At 39.7% G+C, this 22990-nt stretch overlaps 1 protein-coding gene across 1 annotated transcript in view; it reads right to left on the bottom strand.

Moving 5' to 3' along the window:
* Positions 1–22990, bottom strand: part of ADAMTS12 (ADAM metallopeptidase with thrombospondin type 1 motif 12) — a 383295-nt gene that overhangs the window by 4714 nt on the left and 355591 nt on the right. The window contains exon 23 of the mRNA XM_027092637.1: positions 20689–20848. Within this exon, the coding sequence (XP_026948438.1) occupies positions 20689–20848 (160 nt within the window). The remainder of the gene's footprint in view (positions 1–20688; positions 20849–22990) is intronic.

Here is a 22990-nt window from a genome sequence, read left to right as displayed (position 1 = left end):
AAATTCCTTATGGATGGTAGACGGAGAAGGTGCATCTGGGGTAGCTCTTTGCCCCACATTCTCCCTGCCATGAGTATGTGAGTGCTCTGGGGCTACGACAAGAAAAGAAGACAGAGGAAGTATGAAAGCTTAGCTTCCATTCCTTCTCTCCACAAAGCTTCTTTTGGCCACATTGGACCACATGGATCCCTTCTGTCCCAATCTCCAAACTTGTATTATTATTGTTAACGTTTGCTCAAACATGGCACTATGTTCTATCATGAACAGTTCTGTAAATGGCGTTGAGCCTTTTCTGCTAAAGGCTGAAGTGTGACCTCTCTCTAGGGTGTCTACCATTCTAAAAAGGCCTCTTAGAGGACCCCAAAGTCTTTAACTTTGTTCTGGGTTGAATTGGATCCTCCAAAGTTGAAGTGTTCCCCCAAAGTTGAAGTCATAACCATTGGTACCTGTGAATGTGATGTTATTTGGAAATATTTCCTTGCAGATGTAATTATGATGTAAATTAAGATGACTTAATCAACATGACTGTGTCCTTATAGAGAGAGAAGAGATAGACAGACACATGCAGTGAAGAGAAAGCCATGTGACGACACAGACACACAGAGGAAGGTGGCCATGTGATGATGGGGGCAGAGATAGATTGGAGTTATGCAGCTACAAGCCAAGGAAAGCCGGTGACTACCAGAAGCTAAGAGACAGAGAGCATGGCCCTACCAAGAACCGTGGTTTTTGAACTTCTTGCCTCCAGAACGGTGAGACTAAATTTCTGTTGTTTTAACAACACAGATAGCAATTTCTTAAGCACTTACCACACACTAGGCAATGTGCCTGGCTTATACTATCTCATTTGATCTTCATATAAATTTACTTATACCTATTGTTCTCCCTTTAATACTGAAGTTCCACAGTGGCTTAATAACTGGCCCAGTGTCTCATAGCTGGAACACAGATGGTGGTGCTGGAATCTGAATGCTGCCTCGGTGCCTCTAAAGCACTGGCACCAAGAAAATGAATCTCTTGTGCTGCTTATGGGGAAGGAGGGGCCCACATGGACAGGTCTTCCCTGACCAGAGCAGCTTCATTTGTTCAACCAAGGGCCCCCACTTGTCAGGTCAACGTCTATCTGACTGAAAGAGGCTCAACCAAGCCTGGTGTCCTTGCCTGATCTTGGCAACCACTGGATCATGAGCCCAGCTTTTCAACGGTCCTCAGAGCCCTGGGCACATGTGAGTCCTGGAATCCTCCTGTTTAAAAGTGGGAAACTGGAAGGAAGAGTGGAGGATACCAGTGACCTATATTGGGAGCCTCTGTTCCAGCTCTGTTTAGCAGCTCATTTAGACAATGGCTGGGAACCCAACATCACGGCAGGCAGGGCTTAATTGCACCAGTTCTCGTTATTATTGTGAAACAATGAAGGCTGCTGTGTTCATCAGCCAACGGGATCCCAGCTGAAGCACACAATGCTTATAATTGGGGGCAACTTAGAGAGGACATCCCAATTTGCCTATGCCTGTTTAATAGAAATCATACTTGGAAATGTAAAGGGACAGTCATAAGCTTGTTCCCCTGCTGTCTTGAAGGGATGATATTTTGCCCACAAAAGTTGGAAAATAATTTCAATGTTGGCAAATACAGTGTCTGTAAGACTTTGGGTTTTGTGAGGCCAGGGAATGTGTCAGACTCATTTCTGTGTCCTCAGTTTTTAGTACTTGCCTGAGACATATCTTGTGATCAGTAATATTTGCTGAATAAATGAAAGTTCTGTTCATCTGGAAGAATATCTTTCAGTAGGAAGATGCTAAGCTCACCTCCGCCCACAGGCACACCAAAATTACAACTATTTACAGAGCAACTATTGATGAGAAAGATTGGAAGACTGGCAGAAAAGCTCTTCTACGACTAAAAATATAAAGAAGGAACCACAACAAGACAGGTAGGAGGGATGGAGATGTGGTATAGTCAGGACCCATACCCCTGGGTGGGTGAACCACAAATGGGAGAATAATTACAGAGGTTCTCCATGAGCGAGGGGCTTGAGCTCCACATCAGGCTCCCAAGCCCAGTGGTCCTGCACTGAGAAGATAAGCCCCCAGAACATTTAGCGTAAAGGTCAGTAGGGCTTAATCAGGAGAGCCAGGGGCTATGGGGAATAGAGACTCCACTCCTAAAGGGCACACACAAAATCTCACAGGACCCAGTGCAGAAGCAGTAATTTGAAAGGAGCCTGGGTCAGACCCACCTGCTGATCTTGGAGAGCCTCCTGCAGAGACAAGAGGCAACTAGAGCTCACCCTCGGGACACAGACACTGGTGACAGCTGTTTTGGGAAGCTCGTTCTACCACGAGGACACTGGTGCTGGCAAGCACCATTTTGGAATCCTCCCTCCAACACTAGGACCAGGCTCCACCCACCAGTCTGTCAGCACCAGTACTGCGATGCCTCAGGCTGAGCAACTAGCTAGGTGGAGACACAGCCCCACTCACCAGCAGCCCTGCTGCCTTAAAACCCCCTGAGCTGCTTTGGGACCTGGCCCTGTCCACCAGAGCGCCCAGCCCTGCGTGTGCTGAGACTAGCCGACTAGCCTCAGGACTCCCGGGCCCTGGAGCCAGAGACCCTGGCTCCACCCACCAGTGGGCAGACACCAGCTCCAGGACCCTCAGGGCCCTGCAGCCAGAAGTCTGAAGACCAAGTTTTACCCACCAGTGGGTAGACACAAGCCCCAGGACTACTGCAGCTTGCCATGTCAGTACCCCCTGGGCCTGACCATCAGCAGGCTAACATCTGCTCTGAGACACCTTGAGTCCCTCAGCTAGCAGTCCCAGTATCTGGCCCCACCTACCAGTGGGGTGACACCAGCTCCGAGACACCTTGTATCTCTCACCAGCAGGCCAGCACCAGCTTTGGGACACCCTGGAACTCACAGCCAGCCATGTCAGGAACCGGCTCTGCAGTCACCCACTCCAGAACCCAGCTCTGCCTACAAGCCAGCCAGGACTACCCAGGGGAATCCCGGGACTCTGCAGCCAGCTATCTCATGCCCTGCCCCACCAGCTAGCAGTCTCCACACAAGGCAGAGCCTCACACCAACCTAATAGGAAGCCAGCCACACCTACCAGACTACCCACAGTAGTCAGCTCATCACAAAAAGAAGGACCCATGCAGCCCATGTAGGGGGCACCCCTATAGCATATAGCTCTGGTGATCAGAGGGGAGTATGCTGCTGGGACACACAGGATGTCTCCTACAAAAGGCCACTTCTCCAGGGTGAGAAAACATAATCAACCTACCAAATACATCGAAATAAAAACAGCAAATTAGGGAAAATGAGGCAACAGAGGAATATATCTCAAATGAAAGAATAAGATAAAACCCCAGAAGAATTAACTGAACTGAAGATAGACAACCTATCCAATAAAGAGTTCAAGGTAATGATTGTAAAGATACTCAAAGAACTTGGGAGAAAAATGGGTGAATACAGTAAGAAGATTAACAAAGAGAAAGAAACAGAGCTAAAGAGTAGAAAAACTGAAATAAAAAATACACTAAAAGGATTAAATAGTAGGTTAGATGATACAGAGGAATGGATCAGTGAACTGGAAAGCAGAGTAGTGGAAACAATTGAAGTTGAACAGAAAAAAAGAATTTAAAAAATGAGGACAATTCAGAAAACTCTGTGATATAACATCAAATGTACTAACATTCACATTATACAGCTCCCAGATGGAGAACAGAGAGAGAAGTGGGAAGAGGACATATTTGATGATATAATAGCTAAAAACTGCCCTAACCTGGGATAGGAAATAGACAACCAGGACCAGGAAGCACAGAACCCAAAACAGGAACCCGAAGATGATCATACCAAGACACAATGTAATTAAAATGGCAAAAATTAAAGATAAAGGGAGAAAATTAAAATCAGCAAGGGATGCTGGAGAGGGTGTGGTGAAAAAAGGGAACCCTCCTATATTGTTGGTGGGAATGTAAACTGGTACAGCCACTATGGAGAACAGTATGGAGGTTCCTTAAAAAACTAAATATAGAACTACCATACGACCCAGCAATCCCACTACTGGGCATCTATCTGGAGAAAAGATAGATGCACCACAATGTTCACTGCAGCACTATTTACAATAGCCAGGACATGGAAGCAACCTAAATGTCCATCAACAGACGAATGGATAAAGAAGATGTGGTACATATATACAGAGGAATATTACCCAGCCATAAAAAAGAAAAAAATAATGCCATTTGCAGCAACATGAATGGACCCAGAGATTGTCATACTGAGTGAACAAAGATCACATGATATCACTCATATGTGGAATCTAAAAAAGGCTACAAATGAACTTATCTACAAAACAGTAATAGAGTTTGGGACTTCCCTGGTGGTCCAGTGGTAAAGAATACACCTTACAATGCACGGGACACGGGTTTGATCCCTGGTCAGGGAACTAAGATCCCACATGCCATGGGGCAAATAAGCCCATGCGCCACAACTACTCAGCTTGCGTGCCTCAACTAGAGAGCCTGTGTGCCACAAACTATAGAGCCCACACGCCCTGGAGCCTGCGTGCCACAACTAGAGAGAGAAAACCTGCACACCGCAACTAGATAGAAGCCTGTACACCACAACAAAAATCCCGCATGCCTCAATGAAGATCCCGTGGGCTGCAACTAAGATCTGATGCAGCCAAAAATAAAATAAATAATAAAGAAATCTTAAAAAAAAAAAACCAGAAATAGAGTTACAGATGTAGAAAATAAACTTATGGTTACTGGGGGTATGTCAGGGGGAGGGATAAATACTGGGGGGTATGTCCGGGGGAGGGATAAATAGGAAGATTGGGATTGACACATACACACTACTACATGTAAAATAGATAACTAATAAGGACCTACTGTATAGCACAGGGAACTCTACTCAGTACTCTGTAATGGCCTATATGGGAAAAGAATCTAAGAAAGAATGGATACATGTATATGTATAACAGATTCCGTTTGCTGTACACCTGAAACTAATACAATATACCCCAATAAAAATAAAAATAAAAATATCAGCAAGGGAAAAGCAACGAGTAGAAAAAAACTCCCATATGATCAGTTGACTCTTCAGCAGAAACTCTGCAGGCCAGAAGGGCACGATATATTTCAAGTGATGAAAGGGGAAAGAATACTCTACCTGGCAAAGCTTTCATTTAGATTTGATAGAGAGATCAAAAGCTTTACAGACAAGCAAAAGCTAAAAAATTCAGCACCACCAAACCAGCTTTACAAGAAATACTAAAAGGAACTTCTCTAAGTGAAAAAGAAAATGGCACAGTTAGAAACATGAAAATTATAAAAGGAAAATTTAAGTGGTAAAGACAAATATGCAATAAAGGTAATAAATCAACCGTGTATAAAGCTAGTAGAAAGATTAAAAGGCAAAAGTAGTAAAATCATCTATATCCACATAAGTAGTTAAGGGATATACAAAACAAAAACATATAAAATATGTCAAAAACAGTAAACATGGGAGAGGGGAGTAAAAATGCAGGGTTGTTAAAATGCATTTGAACTTAGAGATCAGCAACTTAAAATAATTATATATATATGGCTATATATAAACCTCATGGTAACCACAAACCAAAAATCTATCATAGATACACAAAAAAGAGAAAGAAATCCAAATATAACACTAAAGATAGTCAACAAATCAAAAGAAGTGAAGAAAAGAAATGAACAAAAAAGAACTACAAAAACAATTAAAAATGGCAATAAGTACATATGTATCAATAATTACTTTAAATATAAATGAACTAAATGCTCCAATTGAAAGACATAGAGTGGCTGAAGGGATACAAATACAAAACCTGTATGCCTATAAGAGACTCACTTCAGATCTAAAAACACAGACTGAAAGTGAGGGGATGGAAAGAGGTATTCCATGAAAATAGAAGTGAAAAGAAAGCCGTGGTAGCAATACAGGTATCAGACAAAATAGACCTTAAAACAAAGATTGTAACAAGAGACAAAGAACATTATACAATGATCAAGAAATCAAGAAGACGATATAACAAAAGTAAATATATATTCACCCAACATAGGGAGCACCTAAATACATAAAGCAAATATTAACAGACATTAAAGGGAGAAATTGACAGTAACTCAGTAATAGTAGGGGAATTTCACACCATGCATACATCAGCGGGCAGATCATCCAGAAAGAAAATCAATAAGGAAACACTGGCCTTAAATGGTACATTAAACAAGCTCCCAGAGGAAGCTGATGCTACTGGTTCACGGACCACATTAACACAGATTGGAACAGGGTCCAAGGACGAGATGGTGGAGTAGAAGAACCTGAGCTCACCTCCTCTTAAGAAAACACCAAAATCACAACTAACTGTGAACCATCAACAAAAAAGACTGAAACCTACCAAAAAAGATATTCTACTTCCAAAACAAAGAAGAAGCCACCCACAATGAGTTGGTAGAAGGGGTGCATCTGTGATACAATCAAATCTCAAACCTGCTGGGTGGGTGACCCACAAACTGGAAAATAATTATATCACAGAGGTTCTCCCATAGGAGTGAGGGTTCTGAGCCCCATGTCAGGCTTCCCAGTTTAGGGGTTTGGAATTGGGAGGAGGAGCCCCCAGGGCATTTGGCTTTGAAGCCCAGCGGGGCTTGATCGCAGGAACTTCACAGGAATGGGGGAAACAAACTCCACTCTTGGATGGTGCGCAGAAAGTCTCGTGTGCACCAGGACCGAGGGGAAAAAGCAGTGACTTCATAGGCACCTGGGCCAGACCTACCTGCTGGGCTTGGAGGGTCTCCTGGTGAGGTGGGGGGGAGGGTGGCTGTGGCTCACTGTGGGGACAAGGACACTGGTGGCAAAGGTACTGGGGAGTACTCCCTAGTGTGAGTTGTCCTGTAGGCCCCCATTTTGATGCCAAGACCTGGCCCTACCCATTTAGAGAAGAGTTGACACCTATCCTTCTAAAATTATTTTTAAAAATTTTAGAGGGGCTTCCCTGGTGGCACAGTGGTTGAGAGTCCACCTGCTGATGCAGGGGACATGGGTTCGTGCCCCGGTCTGGGAGGATCCCACATGCCGCGAGGCGGCTGGGCCCATGAGCCATGGCCACTGAGCCTGTGCATCCGGAGCCTGTGCTCCACAATGGGAGAGGCCACAGCAGTGAGAGGCCCACATACAGAAAAAAAAAAGAAATTTAGAGGAAGGAACACTCCCAAACTCATTCTATGAGGTCACCATCACCCTGATACCAAAACCAGACAGATAGCCACCCCCCCCCCCAAAAAAAAGAAAGAAAATTACAGGCCAATACCACCAATAAACAAAGATGCAAAAATCATCAATAAAATACTAGCAAACTGAATCCAACAATATATTAAAAGGATCATACACCATGATCAAGTGGGATTTATCCCAGGGATGCAAGGATTTTTCAATATCCACAAATCAATCAGTGTGATACACCACATTAATAAAGTGAAAAATAAAAACCATGATTATCACAATAGATGCAAAAAAAACTTTTGACAAAATTCAAAACCAATTTATGATTAAAAAAACTCTCTGGAAAGCGGGCATAGAGGGAACATACCTCAACATAATAAAGGCCATATATGACAAACCCACAGCTAACAACATATTCAATGGTGAAAAACTTAAGGCATTTCCTCTAAGATCAGGAATGAGACAAGGATGTCCACTCTCACCACTTTTATTCAACATGGTTTTGGAAGTCCTAGCGACGGCAATCAGAGAAGAAAAATAAATAAAAGGAATTCAAATTGGCAAAGAAGAAGTAAAACTGTCACTGTCTGCAGATGACATAATACTATACATAGAAAATCCTAAAGATGTTACCAGAACATTACTAGAGCTCATCAATGAATTCGGTAAAGTTGCAGGATACAAAATTAACCCTCAGAATGGGAGAAAATATTTGCAAATGAAGCAACTGACAAAGGATTAATCTCCAAAATTTACAAGCAACTCATGCAGCTCAATAACAAAAAAACAAACAACCCAATCCAAAAATGGGCAGAAGACCTAAATAGACATTTCTTCAAAGAAGATATACAGACTGCCAACAAACACATGAAAGAATGCTCAACATCATTAATCATTAGAGAAATGCAAATCAAAACTACAATGAGATATCATCTCACACCAGTCAGAATGGCCATCATCAAAAAATCTAGAAACAATAAATGCTGGAGAGGGTGTGGAGAAAAGGGAACACTCTTGCACTGCTGGTGGGAATGTGAATTGATACAGCCACTCTGGAGAACGGTATAGTGGTTCCTTAAAAAACTACAAATAGAACTACCATATAACCCAGCAATCCCACTACTGGGCATATACCCTGAGAAAACCATAACTCAAAAAGAGTCATGTACCAAAATGTTCATTGCAGCTCTATTTACAATAGCAAGGAGATGGAAACAACCTAAGTGTCCATCATCAGATGAATGGATAAAGAAGATGTGGCACATATATACAATGGAATATTAGTCATGAAAAGAAATGAAATTGAGCTATTTGTAATGAGGTGGATAGACCTAGAGTCTGTCATACAGAGTGAAGTAAGTCAGAAAGAGAAAGACAAATACCATATGCTAACACATATATATGGAATTTAAGAAAAAAAAATGTCATGAAGAACCTAGGGGTAAGACAGGAATAAAGACACAGACCTACTAGAGAATGGACTTGAGGATATGGGGAGGGGGAAGGGTAAGCTGTGACAAAGCGAGAGAGAGGCATGGACATATATACACTACCAAACGTAAGGTAGATAGCTAGTGGGAAGCAGCCACATAGCACAGGGAGATCAGCTCGGTGCTTTGTGACCCCCTGGATGGGTGGGATAGGGAGGGTGGGAGGGAGGGAGACGCAAGAGGGAAGAGATACGTGAACATATGTATATGTATAACTGATTCACTTTGTTATAAAGCAGAAACTAACACACCATTGTGAAGCAATTATACTCCAATAAAGATGTCAAAAAACAAAACAAAACAAAATTAATACACAGAAATCTGTTGCATTTATATACACAAAGAAAGAAAGATCAGAAAGAGAAATTAAGGAAACAGTCCCATTTACTATTGCATAAAAAAGAATAAAATACCTAGGAATAAACCTACCTAAGGAGGCAAAAGACTGGTACTCTGAAAACTGTAAGATACTTATGAAAAAAAAAAAAGGATGACATAAACAGATGGAAAGATACCATGTTCTTGGATTGAAGAATCAATATTGTCAAAGTGACTATACCACCCAAGGTAATCTACAGATTTATGCAATCCCTATCAAATGACCAATGGCAGTTATTGCAGATCTAGAACAAAAAACTTAAAATTTGTATGGAAACATAAAAGACCCCAAATAGGCAAAGCAATCTTGAGAAAGAAAAACAGAGCAGGAGGAATCAGGCCCCCTGACTTCAGGCTATACTATAAAGCTACAGTAATCAAAACAGCAGGGTACTGGCAAAAAGACAGAAATATAGATCAATGTAACAGGATATACAGCCCAGAAATAAACTCACACACCTACAGTCAATTAATCTATAACAAAGGAGGCAAGAATATACAGTGGAGACAAGACTGTATCTTCAGTACGTGGTGCTGGGAAAACTGGACAACTACATGTAAAAGAATGAAGTTAGAGAATGTACTAAAACCATGCACAAAAATATACACAAAATGGATTTAAGACCAGATACTATAAAACTCTTAGAGGAAAACACAGGCAGAACACTCTTTGACATAAATTACAGCAATATCCTTTTGGATTCACCCCTTAGAGTAAGAAAAATAAAAACAAAAATAAACAAATGGGACCTAATTAAACTTAAAAGCTTTTGCGCCACCAAGAAAACTATAAACAAAAAGACAACTCACAGAATGGGAAAAAATACTTGCAAATGAAGCAATTGACAAAGGATTAATCTCCAAAATATACAAACAGCTCATGCAGCTCAATATCAAAAAAACAAAAAACCCAATCAAAAAATGGGCAGATCTAAATAGACATTTCTTCAAAGAAGACATGCAGATGGCAAAAAAACACATGAAAATATGTTCAACATCACTAATTATTAGAGAAATGCAAATCAAAACTATAATGAGGTATCACCTCACACCAGTCAGAATGGCCATTGTCAGAAAGTCTACAAACAGTAAATGCTGGAGAGGGTGTGGAAAAAACGGAGCCCCCTTACACTGTTGGTGGGAATGTAAATTGGTGCAGCCACTATGGAGAACAGTAGGAAGTTTCCTTAAAAACTAAGGATAGAGCTACCATATTATCCTGTAATCCCACTCCTGGGCATATATCTGGAGAAAACCATACTCCAAAAAGATACAGCCACCCCAATATTCATTGCAGTATTATTTACCATAGCCAAGACATGGAAGCAAACTAAATGTCCATCAGCAGATGAATGGATAAAGAAGATGTGGTATATACGTATAATGGAATATTACTCAGCCATAAAAAGAATGAAATAATGCCACTTGCAGCAAAATTGATGGACATAGAGATTATCATATGGACATAGAGATTATCATACTAAGTACAGTAAGTCAGACAAAGACAAATATCATATGACATCACTTATATGTGGAATATAAAAAACATACAAATGAACTTATTTACAAAACAGAAACAGACTCACAGGGTTAGAAAACAAACTTATGGTTACCAAAGGCAAAAGGTGGGGGGAAGGGATAAATTAGGAAGTTGGGATTAACATATAGACACTACTATAAATAAAATAATCAACAAGGACCTACTGCATAGCACAGGGAACTCTCCTCAATATTCTGTAATAACCTATATGGGAACAGAATCTGAAAAAGAATGGATATATGTATATGTATAACTAAATCACCCTGCTGTACACCTGAAACACAACGTTGTAAATCAACTATACTCCAATATAAAATAAAAATTAAAAAAAATAAGTATAAGAGCTCTAAAAAAAGATCACAGATCACAGATCACCATAATTTAGTAGTAATGAAAAAGCTTATAATATTGTGAGAAGTACCAAAATGTGACTCTGAGACACTAAGTGAGGAAATGCTGTTGGGAAAATGGTGGCAATAGTCTTACTCAACTCAGAGTTGCCACAAACCTTCAATTTATAAAAATGTAATATCAGAGAAGCATAATAAAGTGGCAAACAATAAAAAAAACACAGCATGGATCCGCTTGACTAGAGAATATGTACTTCACATATGTTCTTTGACTTTGGCAATGGTATCTTGTGATTTAAGGGTTTTCCTTTTGGTTGGCTGGTTTTTCTTCAGATGAACCTATTCTTGATGAAAGTGAGATCTTAATGAAACCTTAATTCAGACACTGCAAATCACAAACACACTCTATGTATGAAAGAAACAGATAAATATCCCCACATTTCTTTCCCAGTTCCAATTACCCATTTCAATAAAAAATTTTTCCTTAAAAAAAATGATACATTAAACCAAATGGAGACACACACACACACACACACACACATACACACACAGACACACACACACACACACACACACACACATATATACCTTCCATCCAAAAGCAGCAAATAAACATTCTTTAAGATGTACATGGAACATTCTACAGGATAGATCACATTATGCCACAAAACAAGTCTCAGTAAATTTAAGATAACTGAAATCATATCAAGCATCTTTTCCAAATACAATATATGAGACTAGAAATCAGCTACAAGAAAAAACTTCAAAAAACACAAACGTGGAGACTAAATAACATTCTACTAAGCAACCAACGGATCACTGAGGAAATAAAAGAAGAAATCAAAAAATACCTATAGACATAAAAACAAAACACAAAGATCCAAAGTCTGTGGGATGCAACAAAAGCAGTTCTAAGAAGGAAATTTTAGTCATACAAGCCTACCTCAGGAAACAAGAAACATCTCAAAAAAACCCCCAACATTACACCTAAAGGAATTAGAAAAAGAAGGACAAACAAAACCCAAAGTTAGAAGGAAAAAGATCATATATATCAGAGCATAAATAAATGGAGACTAATAAAACAATAATAAAGATCAATGAAACTGAGAGCTGGTTCTTTGAAAAGATAAAAAGAGGGCCCAAATCAATAAAATCAGAAGTGAAAAAGAAGTAACAACTGATACCACAGAAATACGAAGGATCATAAGAAATTATATGAACAATTATACACCAATGAAATGGATGACCTAGGAGAAATGTACAAATTTCTAGAAACGTACAATCTCACAAGACTGAATCAGGAAGAAATAGCAAATGTGAATAGACTGATTACCAGTAATGAAAAATGAATCAATAATAATAAAAAAAAACCTCCCAACAAACAAAAGCCTGGAGCCAGATGACTTCATAGGTGAATTCTACCAAACATTTAGAGAAGAGTAACATGTATCCTCTTCAAACTATTCCAAAAAATTGAGGAGGAAGAAATACTTACAGACTCATTCCACAAGGCCAGCATTGCCCCGGTATCAAAACCAGATAAAGAGATCACAAAAAAGAAAATTACAGGCCAGTATCATAGATGGACAAATGCAAAACTCCTCAACAAAATATTAGCAAACCAAATTCAACAATACATTCAAAGGATCATACACCATGATCAAGTGGGATTTATCCCAGGGATACAAGGATGGTTCAGTATTTGCAAATCAATCAATATGATACACCACATTAACAAATTGAAGAATGAAATAATATGATCATCTCAACAGCTGCCAAAAAGCTTTTGATAAAATTCAACATCCATTTATGATAAAAAAAACTCTCCAGAAAGTGAGTTTAGAGGGAACATACTTCAACACAATAAAGCCCATATGATAAGCCCACAGCTAACATCACAGTCAATAATGAAAAGCTTAGTGCATTTCTTCTAAGATCAGGAAGAACACAAGGATGTCCACTCTCACCACTTTTATTCAACGTAGTATTGGAAGTCCTAGCCACAGCAATCAGAAAAATAAAATAAATCCAAACTGGAAAGGAAGAAGTAAAATTGTCACTGTTTGAAGATGACATGACACTAAACATAGAAAATCCTAAAGATGCTACCAGAAAACTAGTAGAGCTCATCAATGAATTCAGTAAAGTAGCAGGTTACAAAATTAATATACAGAAATCTGTTGCATTTCTATAACTAACAATGAACTATTAGAGAAATTAAGGAAACAATCCCATTTACAACCACATCAAAAGGAATAAAATACCAAGGAATAAATCTAAGGAGGTAAAAGACCTGTACTTGTAAAACTATAAGACAATGATAAAAGAAATTGAAAATGACACAAACAAATGGAAAGATATCCTGTGTTCATGAATTGGAAGAATCAGTATTGTTTAAATGACTATACTACCTAAGGAAATCTACAGATTCAGGGCAATCCCTATCAAAATACCAATGACATTTTTCACAGAACTAGAACAAATAATTCTTAAATTTGTATGGAAACACAAAAGACCTCAAATAGGCAAAACAATCTTGAGAAAGAACAAAGGTGGAGGTATCACGTGACCTGATTTCCAACTATACTACAAAGCTGTGGTAATCAAAACAGTATAGTATTGGCACAAAAACAGATGCACAGTTCAATGGGATGGAACAGAGAGCCCAGAAATGAACCCACTCTTATATGGGCAAATAATCTATGACAAAGCAGTGAAGAATTTACAATGGAGAAAAGACAGCTTCTTCATAAACAGTGGTAGGAAAACTGGACAGCTACAAGGGAAAGAATCAAACTGGACTACTCTCTCACACCATGCACAAAAATAAATTCAAAATGGATTAAAGACTTAAACCTAAGACTGGAAACCATAAAGCCTCTCAAAGAAAACATAGGTAGTATGCTCTTTGATGTTGGTCTTAGTAATTTTTTTTTGGATCTGTCTGCTTAGGCAAGGGAAACAAAAGCAAAGATAAACAAATGGGAATACATCAAACTAAGAAGCTTTTGCACAGTGAAGGAAAATATCAACAAAATGTAAAGGCTGCCTACTGAATGGGAGAAGAAATTGATATTTGCAAACAGTGTATTTGATAAGGGGCTACTATCCAAAACATACAAAGAACTCATACAACTCAACATCAAAAAACATAAAACCTGATTAAAAAATGGGCAGAGGATCTGAATAGAAATTTTCCAAAGAAGACATACAGATGGCCAACAGGTACATGAAAAGATGCTCAACATCACTTATGAAAAGGGAAATGCAAATCAAAACCACAATAAGATATCACCTCACACCTTTCAGAATGGCTTGCATCAAGAAGACAACAAATAATAAACATTGGCCAGGATGTGGAAAAAAGGGAACCCTTGTGCCCTGTTGGTGGGAATGTACATTGGTGCAGCTACTATGGAAAACAGTATGGAGGTTCCTCAAAAAATTAAAAATATAACTACCATATGATACAACAATTCCACTCCAGTGTATTATCCAAAGAAAATGAAAACACTAATTAGAAAAGATATATGCACCTCTATGTTCATTGCTGCACTATTTACACTAGCCAACATATGGAGGCAACCTAAATGCCCATCAACAGATGAATGGATAAAGAAGATGTGGTATATATATACACAATGGAATATTACTCAGCCATGAAAACGAATGACATCTTGCCATTTACGACAATATGGATGGACCTAGAGGTTATTATGTTAAGTGAAATAACTCAGAGAAAGACAAGTACTGCATGGTATTACTTATTTGTGGAATCTAAAAAACAAAACCAAACAGAAACAGACTAATAGATACAGAGAACAAACAGGTGGTTGCCAGAGGGGTGTGGGGTAGGGGGAGGAAAGATGTAGGTGAGGGAGGTTAAGAGGTACAAACTTCAGTTATAAAATTAATGTCATGGGTATGAAATGTACAGTGTAGGGAATATAGTCAATAACTATGTAATATCTTTGAATGGCAACAGATGGTAACTTGACTTATCATTGTGATCAGCTTGAAATGTATAGAAATATCAAATCCCTATCTTGTGTGCCAAGAACTAACACAGTGTTGTTATACTTCAAAAACAAACTCAGAAAAATAGATAAAATTTGTGGTTACCAGAGGTGGGTGTAGGGGAGGGGGAAGTGGAGGAAGGCAGTCAAAATACACAAATTTCCAGTTACAATATTAAGGATGTAATATACAACACGATAAATATAATAAGCACTGCTGTACAATATATATGAAAGTTTTTAAGGGTAAATTCTAAGAGTTCTCATCACAAGAAAACAAACTTCTATTTCTTTAATTTAGTATCTATGAGATGATGCATGTTCAGTAAACGTATTGTGATAGTCCCTAATGTATGTAAATCAAATAATTATGCTGTACACCTTAAATTTATGCAGTGCTATGTGTCAATTATATCTCAATAAAACTGGAAGAAAAAATTTTAAGTCTGCTGACTCAAATGTTTATTTGTATCAACTTTAAGTACTATCCTTATTACTTTCTGTATTTTTCTATTGCATTCTGTACCCCTCATTCCCCAAATTAAACAACAACAACAACCCAACAATGGTGTGCATAAGGGTTTTGCTTTTGTTTTTTTAATCATCATGAATATAATGCCTAGAAGATAGCTGATATTCAGTAAATATTTCTGGATGAATTTTTTTGACTTTTTAAAAAATTGGGGTATAGTTGATTTACAATGTTGTGTCAGTTTCTGTTGTATGATGAAGTGAATCAGCTACGTGTATACATATATCCCCTCCCTCTTGGACCTCCTTCCCACTCCTCCCCCATCCCATCCATCTAGGTCACTGCAGAGCACTGAGCTGAGCTCCCTAAGCTATACAGAAGGTTCCCACTAGCTATCTTGTACACATGGCAGTGCACATATGTCAGTCCCAATCTCCTAATTCATCCCACCCCCGCTTTCCCTCCTTGGTGTCCATACATTTGCTCTCTACACCTGTGTCTCTATTTCTGCCTTGCAAACAGGTTCATCTGTACCATTTTTCTAGATTCCACATATATGTGTTAATAGACGATATTTGTTTTTCTCTTTCTGACTTCACTCTGTATGACAGTCTCTAGGTCCAACTGTGTCTCTACAAATGACCCAATTTTGTTCTTTTTTATGGCTGAGTAATAGTCCACTGTGTACATATGTACCACTTCTTCCTTATCCATTCATCTGTTGATGGACATTTATGTTGCTTCCATGTCCTGGCTATTGTAAATAGTGCTTCAGTGAACATTGGGGTGCATGTTGCCCTTTTGTTTTTCTTTGTTTTTTAATATCTTTATTGGAGTATAATTGCTTTACAATGTTGTGTTAGTTTCTGCTGTACAACAAAGTGAATCAGCTATATGTATACATACATCCCCATATCCCCTCCCTCTTGCATCTCCCTTCCACCCTCCCTATCCCACCCCTCTAGGTCATCACAAAGCACTGAGCTGATCTCCCTGTGCTATGCAGCAGGTTCTCACTAGCTATCTATTTTACATTTGGTAGTGTATATATGTCAGTGCTACTCTCTCACTTCGTCCCAGCTTCCCCTACTCTGCTGTGTCCTCAAGTCTGTTCTCTACGTCTCTGTCTTTATTCCTGACTTGCCACTAGGTTCATCAGTACCGCTTTTTTAGATTCCATATATGTGTGTTAGCATACAGTATTTATTTTCCTCTTTCTGACTTGCTTCACTCTGTATGACAGACTCTAAGTCCATCCATCTCATTACAAATAACTCAGTTTCGTTCCTTTTTATGGCTGAGTAATATTCCATTGTATATATGTGCCACATCTTCTTTATCCATTCATCTGTCGATGGACACTTAGGTTGCTTCCATGTCTTGGCTATTGTAAACAGTACTGCAATGAACATTGTGGTACATGACTCTTTTTGAATTATGGTTTTCTCAGGGTATATGCCCAGTAGTGGGATTGCTGGGTCGTATGGTAGTTCTATGTGTAGTTTTTTAAGGAACCTCCATACTGTTCTCCATAGTGGCTGTATCAATTTACATTGATACAAACCCAACAGGGCAGGAGGGCTCCCTTTTTCCACACCCTCTCCAGCATTTATTGTTTGTAGATTTTTTGATGATGGCCATTCTGACTGGTAATACCTCAATGTAGTTTTGATTTGCATTTCTCTAATAATTAGTGATGTTGAGCATCTTTTCATGTGTTTGTTGGCCATCTGTATGTCTTCTTTGGAGAAATGTCTATTTAGATCTTCCACCTATTTTTTGATTGGGTTGTTTGTTTTATTGACATTGAGCTTCATAAGCTGTTTGTATATTTTGATGTTTTTTTAACCCATATGCTTGGAAAGAGTTCTATAGCTCCCACTATGGAAATAGTAGTTCTGATTTAGATTCTAAGTCATTAACAATTTAGACGGCACCTAAAGAAAGTAAAATGGCCTGGAGGAAAACAAACCTTACATGAATTCACACCTGATTTTACAAGTTGGGCATGGGGGCATGTTTACTGTGATGGCTGGCTGGCTGAGAAGAATCTGGGCATTGAATGGCTTATTTTCAAAGCATTTTAGAGGGTACAGGGGTTAGGGTGGGTGGTCGGCTTCTTTTAAATCAAGGAATTTCTTGCAGCTGCTCTTTCCTATTGTTTCTATATGAGTAAGCATGACTCTGCCTTCGAGAGAAACTTGTAATTACCTTTTGTGGCCCTGATAATTTTTGGTGAGTGGAATTCATTTTTATTTACATCCATTGTCAGCTAACCATTAGTCATCATCTCTCCAGTGTGAGATTTCAATGTAAAAAATACCAGATATGCATTTAACCCAATTTTGATGATTGAAAATTGTCTTCAACTGTCTTATTGCTGGGCAGTGCAATGTATATATAATTTAAAAATAACCAATAGAGACTTCCCTGGTGGTCCAGTTGTTAAGACTCTGCAATTCCACTGCAGGGGGCACGGGTTCAATCCCTGGTTAGGGAACTAAGATCCCACATGCCGTGTGGTACGTCCAAAGACAAAAAACAGTAACACTAGGCATGATCAACCAAGACTGTGTTGCTGCCTCAATTATATAAAAAACCATCACAGCTTAGAAGGATTCTATACTCTCAGCATTTTAAAAGCATGGTACCAAAGAATGTGATGAGATGACATGAAAGGAAGTGTCCCAAATTGACCCCTTGGTCTAGAACAGGGTGCTTCTCATGAAAAGATGCTCATCACTGCTAATTATTAGAGAAATACAAATCAAAACTACAATGAGGTACCTATAGACTATCATACTAAGTGAAGTAATTCAGAAAGAGAAAGACAAATAGCATATATCACTTATATGTGGATTCTAAAATATGACACCAATGAACCTATCTATGAAACAGAAACAGATTCAAAGACACAGAGAACAGACTTGTGGTTGCCATGGGGGAGGGGGGAGGGAAGGCTTGGGAGTTTGGGATTAGCAGACACAAACTAGCATATATAGAATGGATAAACAACAAGGTCCTTCCTACTGCATAGCACAGGGAACTATATTCAGTAACCTGTGATAAACCATGATGGTAAAGACTATGAAAGAGAATATGTAAATGTATAACTGAATCACTGCTGTACAGCAGAAATTAATGCAGCATTGTAAATCAACTATACTTCAATAAAATTTAAAAAAATAGGACAGGGTGCTGCTCAAACTTTAACGTGCATCCAAATCACCTGGGAATCTTGTTTAAATGCAGATTCTGATTCAGGAGGGCTGGGGTGAGGCCTGAGATCCTGCATTTCTAACAAGCTCCCAGGTGATGCCAGTGCAGCTAGTCCAGGGACCACACTGAGTGGCAAGAGTCTGGAAGGCTAAAACTTAATAACACCTCTGAAAATGAGCCCTAGGTAGCTCTGTTTGGAGGTTCAAGTAAGGTCAATGACAGCCAGCCTCAAATGCAAGTTGGTCAGAAAGAAGTTGCATGTGATCATTAGACCTGAAGCATTTTCCCCTCAGTGCACTGTGTTCAGGATTTCCAGCCCACACCTCTCTCCTGACCTCTGCACCCGTGTAAAAACCAATCACAGACCACTCCTACCTAAATGATTTATCTGCTCCTCAACAAACATGTCCCAAACAGAATGCATTACCTTTCCCCATTCCCAAACCCACCCCTGGGCTTCATCTCTCACAGAATGGTAGCCTCATCTACTCAGCTGCCCAAGTTGGAAATCTGGGCTTTGTTCTCCCTCCTCTTTCCCCGGCATAAAGTCCTGTCAGGTGTCTCTTTTAAGTAGCTCTTGAATCCACTCACTTCTCTCTATCTGCACTTCTGCTGCCTTAGTTCATGCCACGTACAACTGCTTGGGGTGCAGCTGTAGTCTCTGAACTGGTTCCTTTCTCTATCTTCCACAGTGCAGCCTGCATGACTTTCTTATCATCAATCCCCTGTTAGGAATACTTCAATGGCTCCCTTCTGCCCTAGGGATAAAGTCCAAACTCATCAGCATTGCTTCATGAGGCTCTTTATCCTCTAGTTGCAGCTTACCCCTCTAGCCCTACTGTTTCCTAACTCCCCTGGAACTGTGTACTCCATTTAGACTCATATGCCATGACACCATCTTCTTCCTGCTTACTACAGACACTGAAAGCTGCTCCTGGAACCTCTCCCCCGACCTCTCTACTCATCCTTCACTTCCTCTGGAGGCCTTCCCTCCTCTCCCCAGTTTCCATATGATACCCTTCCCAAGTGCTGTCATAACACCCTTACTGCCCTGATCAGTATCTCACTGGTTGGTGATTTTGTTCCTTGTTTGACATTATGTTTAACACCAAGTAAGTGCCCAGCAAATATCTGTTAAATAAATACATGATTTGTAAATAAACAATCCTTAGGGAAACTCTTCTCAGGATATTAACTCTGACAGCAGTCTCTGTTGAATGCCAGCCCTCAGTGCTTGGAAGGAGGTAGGAACAGATTAATAAACAGCAGGTTTCACTACCTCTCATCCTTAAGAATCTTTGGAAAAAGACTACCACTGGTAGAGGGCCTTAAATACCTGCAAATCCACTTTCCCTGGGTAGCTGTTGGCCAATGGCTGAAAGGTGTAGGTATGTGAACTCTCAGCTCGTTGGCCTCAAGAGCAGACAACTCTGATATAACCTTCACCCTGGAGCTTCCCTGTGGGAGCAGGCTGAAGCTAGGAATGTGCCTGAGATGGCAGCCCAGCTGTGCTTCCTCCCTTTTCTGTCTTGTTTCCCTCTCCCTTAGCTATCTTCCCTGGGAGCACTTCCTGAATGAATCCCTTGCACACAAGTTTGCACCTCAGGGTCTGTTTCTATGGAACCTGACCTCAGACAGCAGTGCAAGATTGATAGGTCCATTCAGTACTTGACTGAGTTCCTGAGAAAGGTTAGAGCATTTCTCAGAAATCTTTGAAAAAATGGAAGTGATTCTCATTTGTGTGGGATGAAGTCAGTGTAAACGTGCTTTGAGTTAGGAAAATGGATGAGATAATCGCTCAAGGAATTAATGTCGAAATTCACGGAATGAGACAGATGGCTCCCAGGGGAGCTGGCTGGCCTCTTCAGCATTAACATTCTTAGCTCTGTAAAAGGGGACTAAAACTACCCACAAATCAAGTCATGCAGGACAACTTATTTATGAAAAGCTCTGTGCCCCTGAGCAAAGTCATTCACCTACCAGCATTCTTCCTGCAGGCCTGCTGGTTGCATTTTTGGAATTCTAGGGGTCTGGGTTCGTGATCACACAGGCATCGGTCCTGGTCTTCAGTTTTATTGTTCTCTGAGGCAACACAATGGACAGTCCTCTTCTGAAAGCCACCTCCACAGGATGCAGTGCACTGGAAGAGCGGGGCACAGGGAGAGAGTCAGAATTCTCCCCCAGGATCACCAGGGAAACTCCAGCATAACTGCTTTAACCCCACGGTCGTCAAATAGGGTCAAGCCTCAATTATCACAAAGCTTTTTGAAGGAGTCATAGAATAAAGGCACTAATAATTTGGAGATGTGAATTTCGGAAGAGTTTATATTATAGATTGTGTGAACTGAATTCAGCTTAATTTACAATTGGGTTCTCTGAAGAATGTGGACAGAGGTTGAACTGCAAGCAAAATAGAAAAAAATTTCATATCTGGACTCTGGTGCCTCAGCAATCCAGTTTCTCTGAACTGGTTTTGATTTGGGGCTGGGAGTCAGATGTGAGGAGAGGGGACAGAGCTACGAGGAAAGCTGAGGGAGGATCAAAAGGGAAGAGGGAGAGGAAAAAGCAAGGTGGAATGGAGAGGGAATGTGGAATGGACCTAGCTGTACCACGTGTGGCCTCAAGCCACCTAACAGACAAGATTCATGTAATGTCATGATGTGGCTGCCTGGAAGCAGAAGGGAGATTCTCTGGCCTGGGAAACCATCCTGGGGATGTAAGAAAATGTGTCTGAATTTATTATATATACATACGCTCTTTAAAAAATTTTTTTATTGTGGTAAAATATACAAAACATAAAATTTACTATTTTAACCATTTTTTCACAGTACAGTTCAGTGCCTTAAATACATTCACATTGCTCTGTAATCATTACCACCATCCATCTCTAGGAGTTTTTCATCTCTCCAAACTGAAACTCTGTACCCCCAACCTACCCTGCCCCAGTCCCTGGCAACCACCATTCTATTTTTTGTCTACTTGACTATTTGAGGTACCTCATAAAAGTAGAATCATACAATATTTGTCCTTTTGTGACTTGCTTCTTTCAATTAGCATAATGTCTCCAGGTTTCCTCCATGTTATAGCATGTGTCAGAATTTCCTCTATAAGGTGGGATAATATTCCATTGTATGTAGGTACCACATTTTCTTTATCCTTTCATCTGTTGATGGACATTGGGTTGCTTCCACCTTTTGGCTATAGTGACCCACATATACTCTTATGGTTTACATTCTATTTCATGTTTTACTACTTTTCGCCTCATCTGTCTTATATAAACAAAATCTCCCAGAGGGCAGAAACCAGTTTCTCTTTCTTTCTTCTGCACGGTAAGTAGGTGAGTGCTAAACACAGCCTGACCATTCAGTAAATACCCATTGATTGGCCGAAAAAGACAGCTGCATGGTAAATTCTGGAAAAATCTCCAGGCCCTAAATATCCCATTTGCCATTTGAAATATTATTGGTCAACAAGATTACTAGGCTTAAAAAAATACCCACAGTGGATACCACTGAAACTCAGAATACTGTTACCAAACCCTGTTTCCCATAAAACTCCAATGTGGGATAAGAGGCGAAACATCAAATTCTTCTTAACATCCACTACTTTATTTTACTCTACTCTTCATAAAGCCTAGAGCAAGGCGATCAGCATGGAACTTTATGTCTGTTTTATAACGTCAGAGATTACTCTCATTAAACCTAAAGGTAATTTTATTCAGTGAATTCACATCAAATTTTCCATGGATACGGACAAGAGAAAAGTAAGAAAATAGCTACTCAGCTGATCCTGAGTAAATAAAAGTGTGCAACAGAGGACAGAAGGAAGAACAAGTGAAGTTAATCAAGCCAGAATATGATAAAGGGTACTGGAGGTACTGGACCAGAATTCAGGAGACTTGGGCTTTTTCACTCACTACACATTGTCCTGGATCTCATTCAACCTCTCGTTTTCTTCCTCTGTTAAACGAGGTTGTTACAGGCAAGAATATACAATGGAGAAAAGACAGCCTCTTCAATAAGTGGTGCTGGGAAAACTGGACAGTTACATATAAAAGAATGAAATTAGAATACTCCATAACACCTTGCACAAAAACTCGAAATAGATTGAAGACTTAGATGTAAGACTGGATACTATAAAACTCTTAGAGGAAAACATGAGCAGAACACACTTTGACATAAATCCCTGCAATATCTTTGTGTATCTACCTCCTAGAGTAATGAAGATAAAGACAAAAATAAACAAATCGTACCTAATCAAACTTAAAAGCTTTTGCACAGCA

Source organism: Aethalodelphis obliquidens, unplaced genomic scaffold (genome assembly GCF_003676395.1).
Source record: "Aethalodelphis obliquidens isolate GAN/ISIS:26980383/991018 unplaced genomic scaffold, ASM367639v1 scaffold80, whole genome shotgun sequence".
Lineage (NCBI taxonomy): Eukaryota > Metazoa > Chordata > Mammalia > Artiodactyla > Delphinidae > Aethalodelphis > Aethalodelphis obliquidens.
Note: the sequence above shows the minus strand (reverse complement) of the source record. Positions and strands in the feature narration are given on the sequence as shown.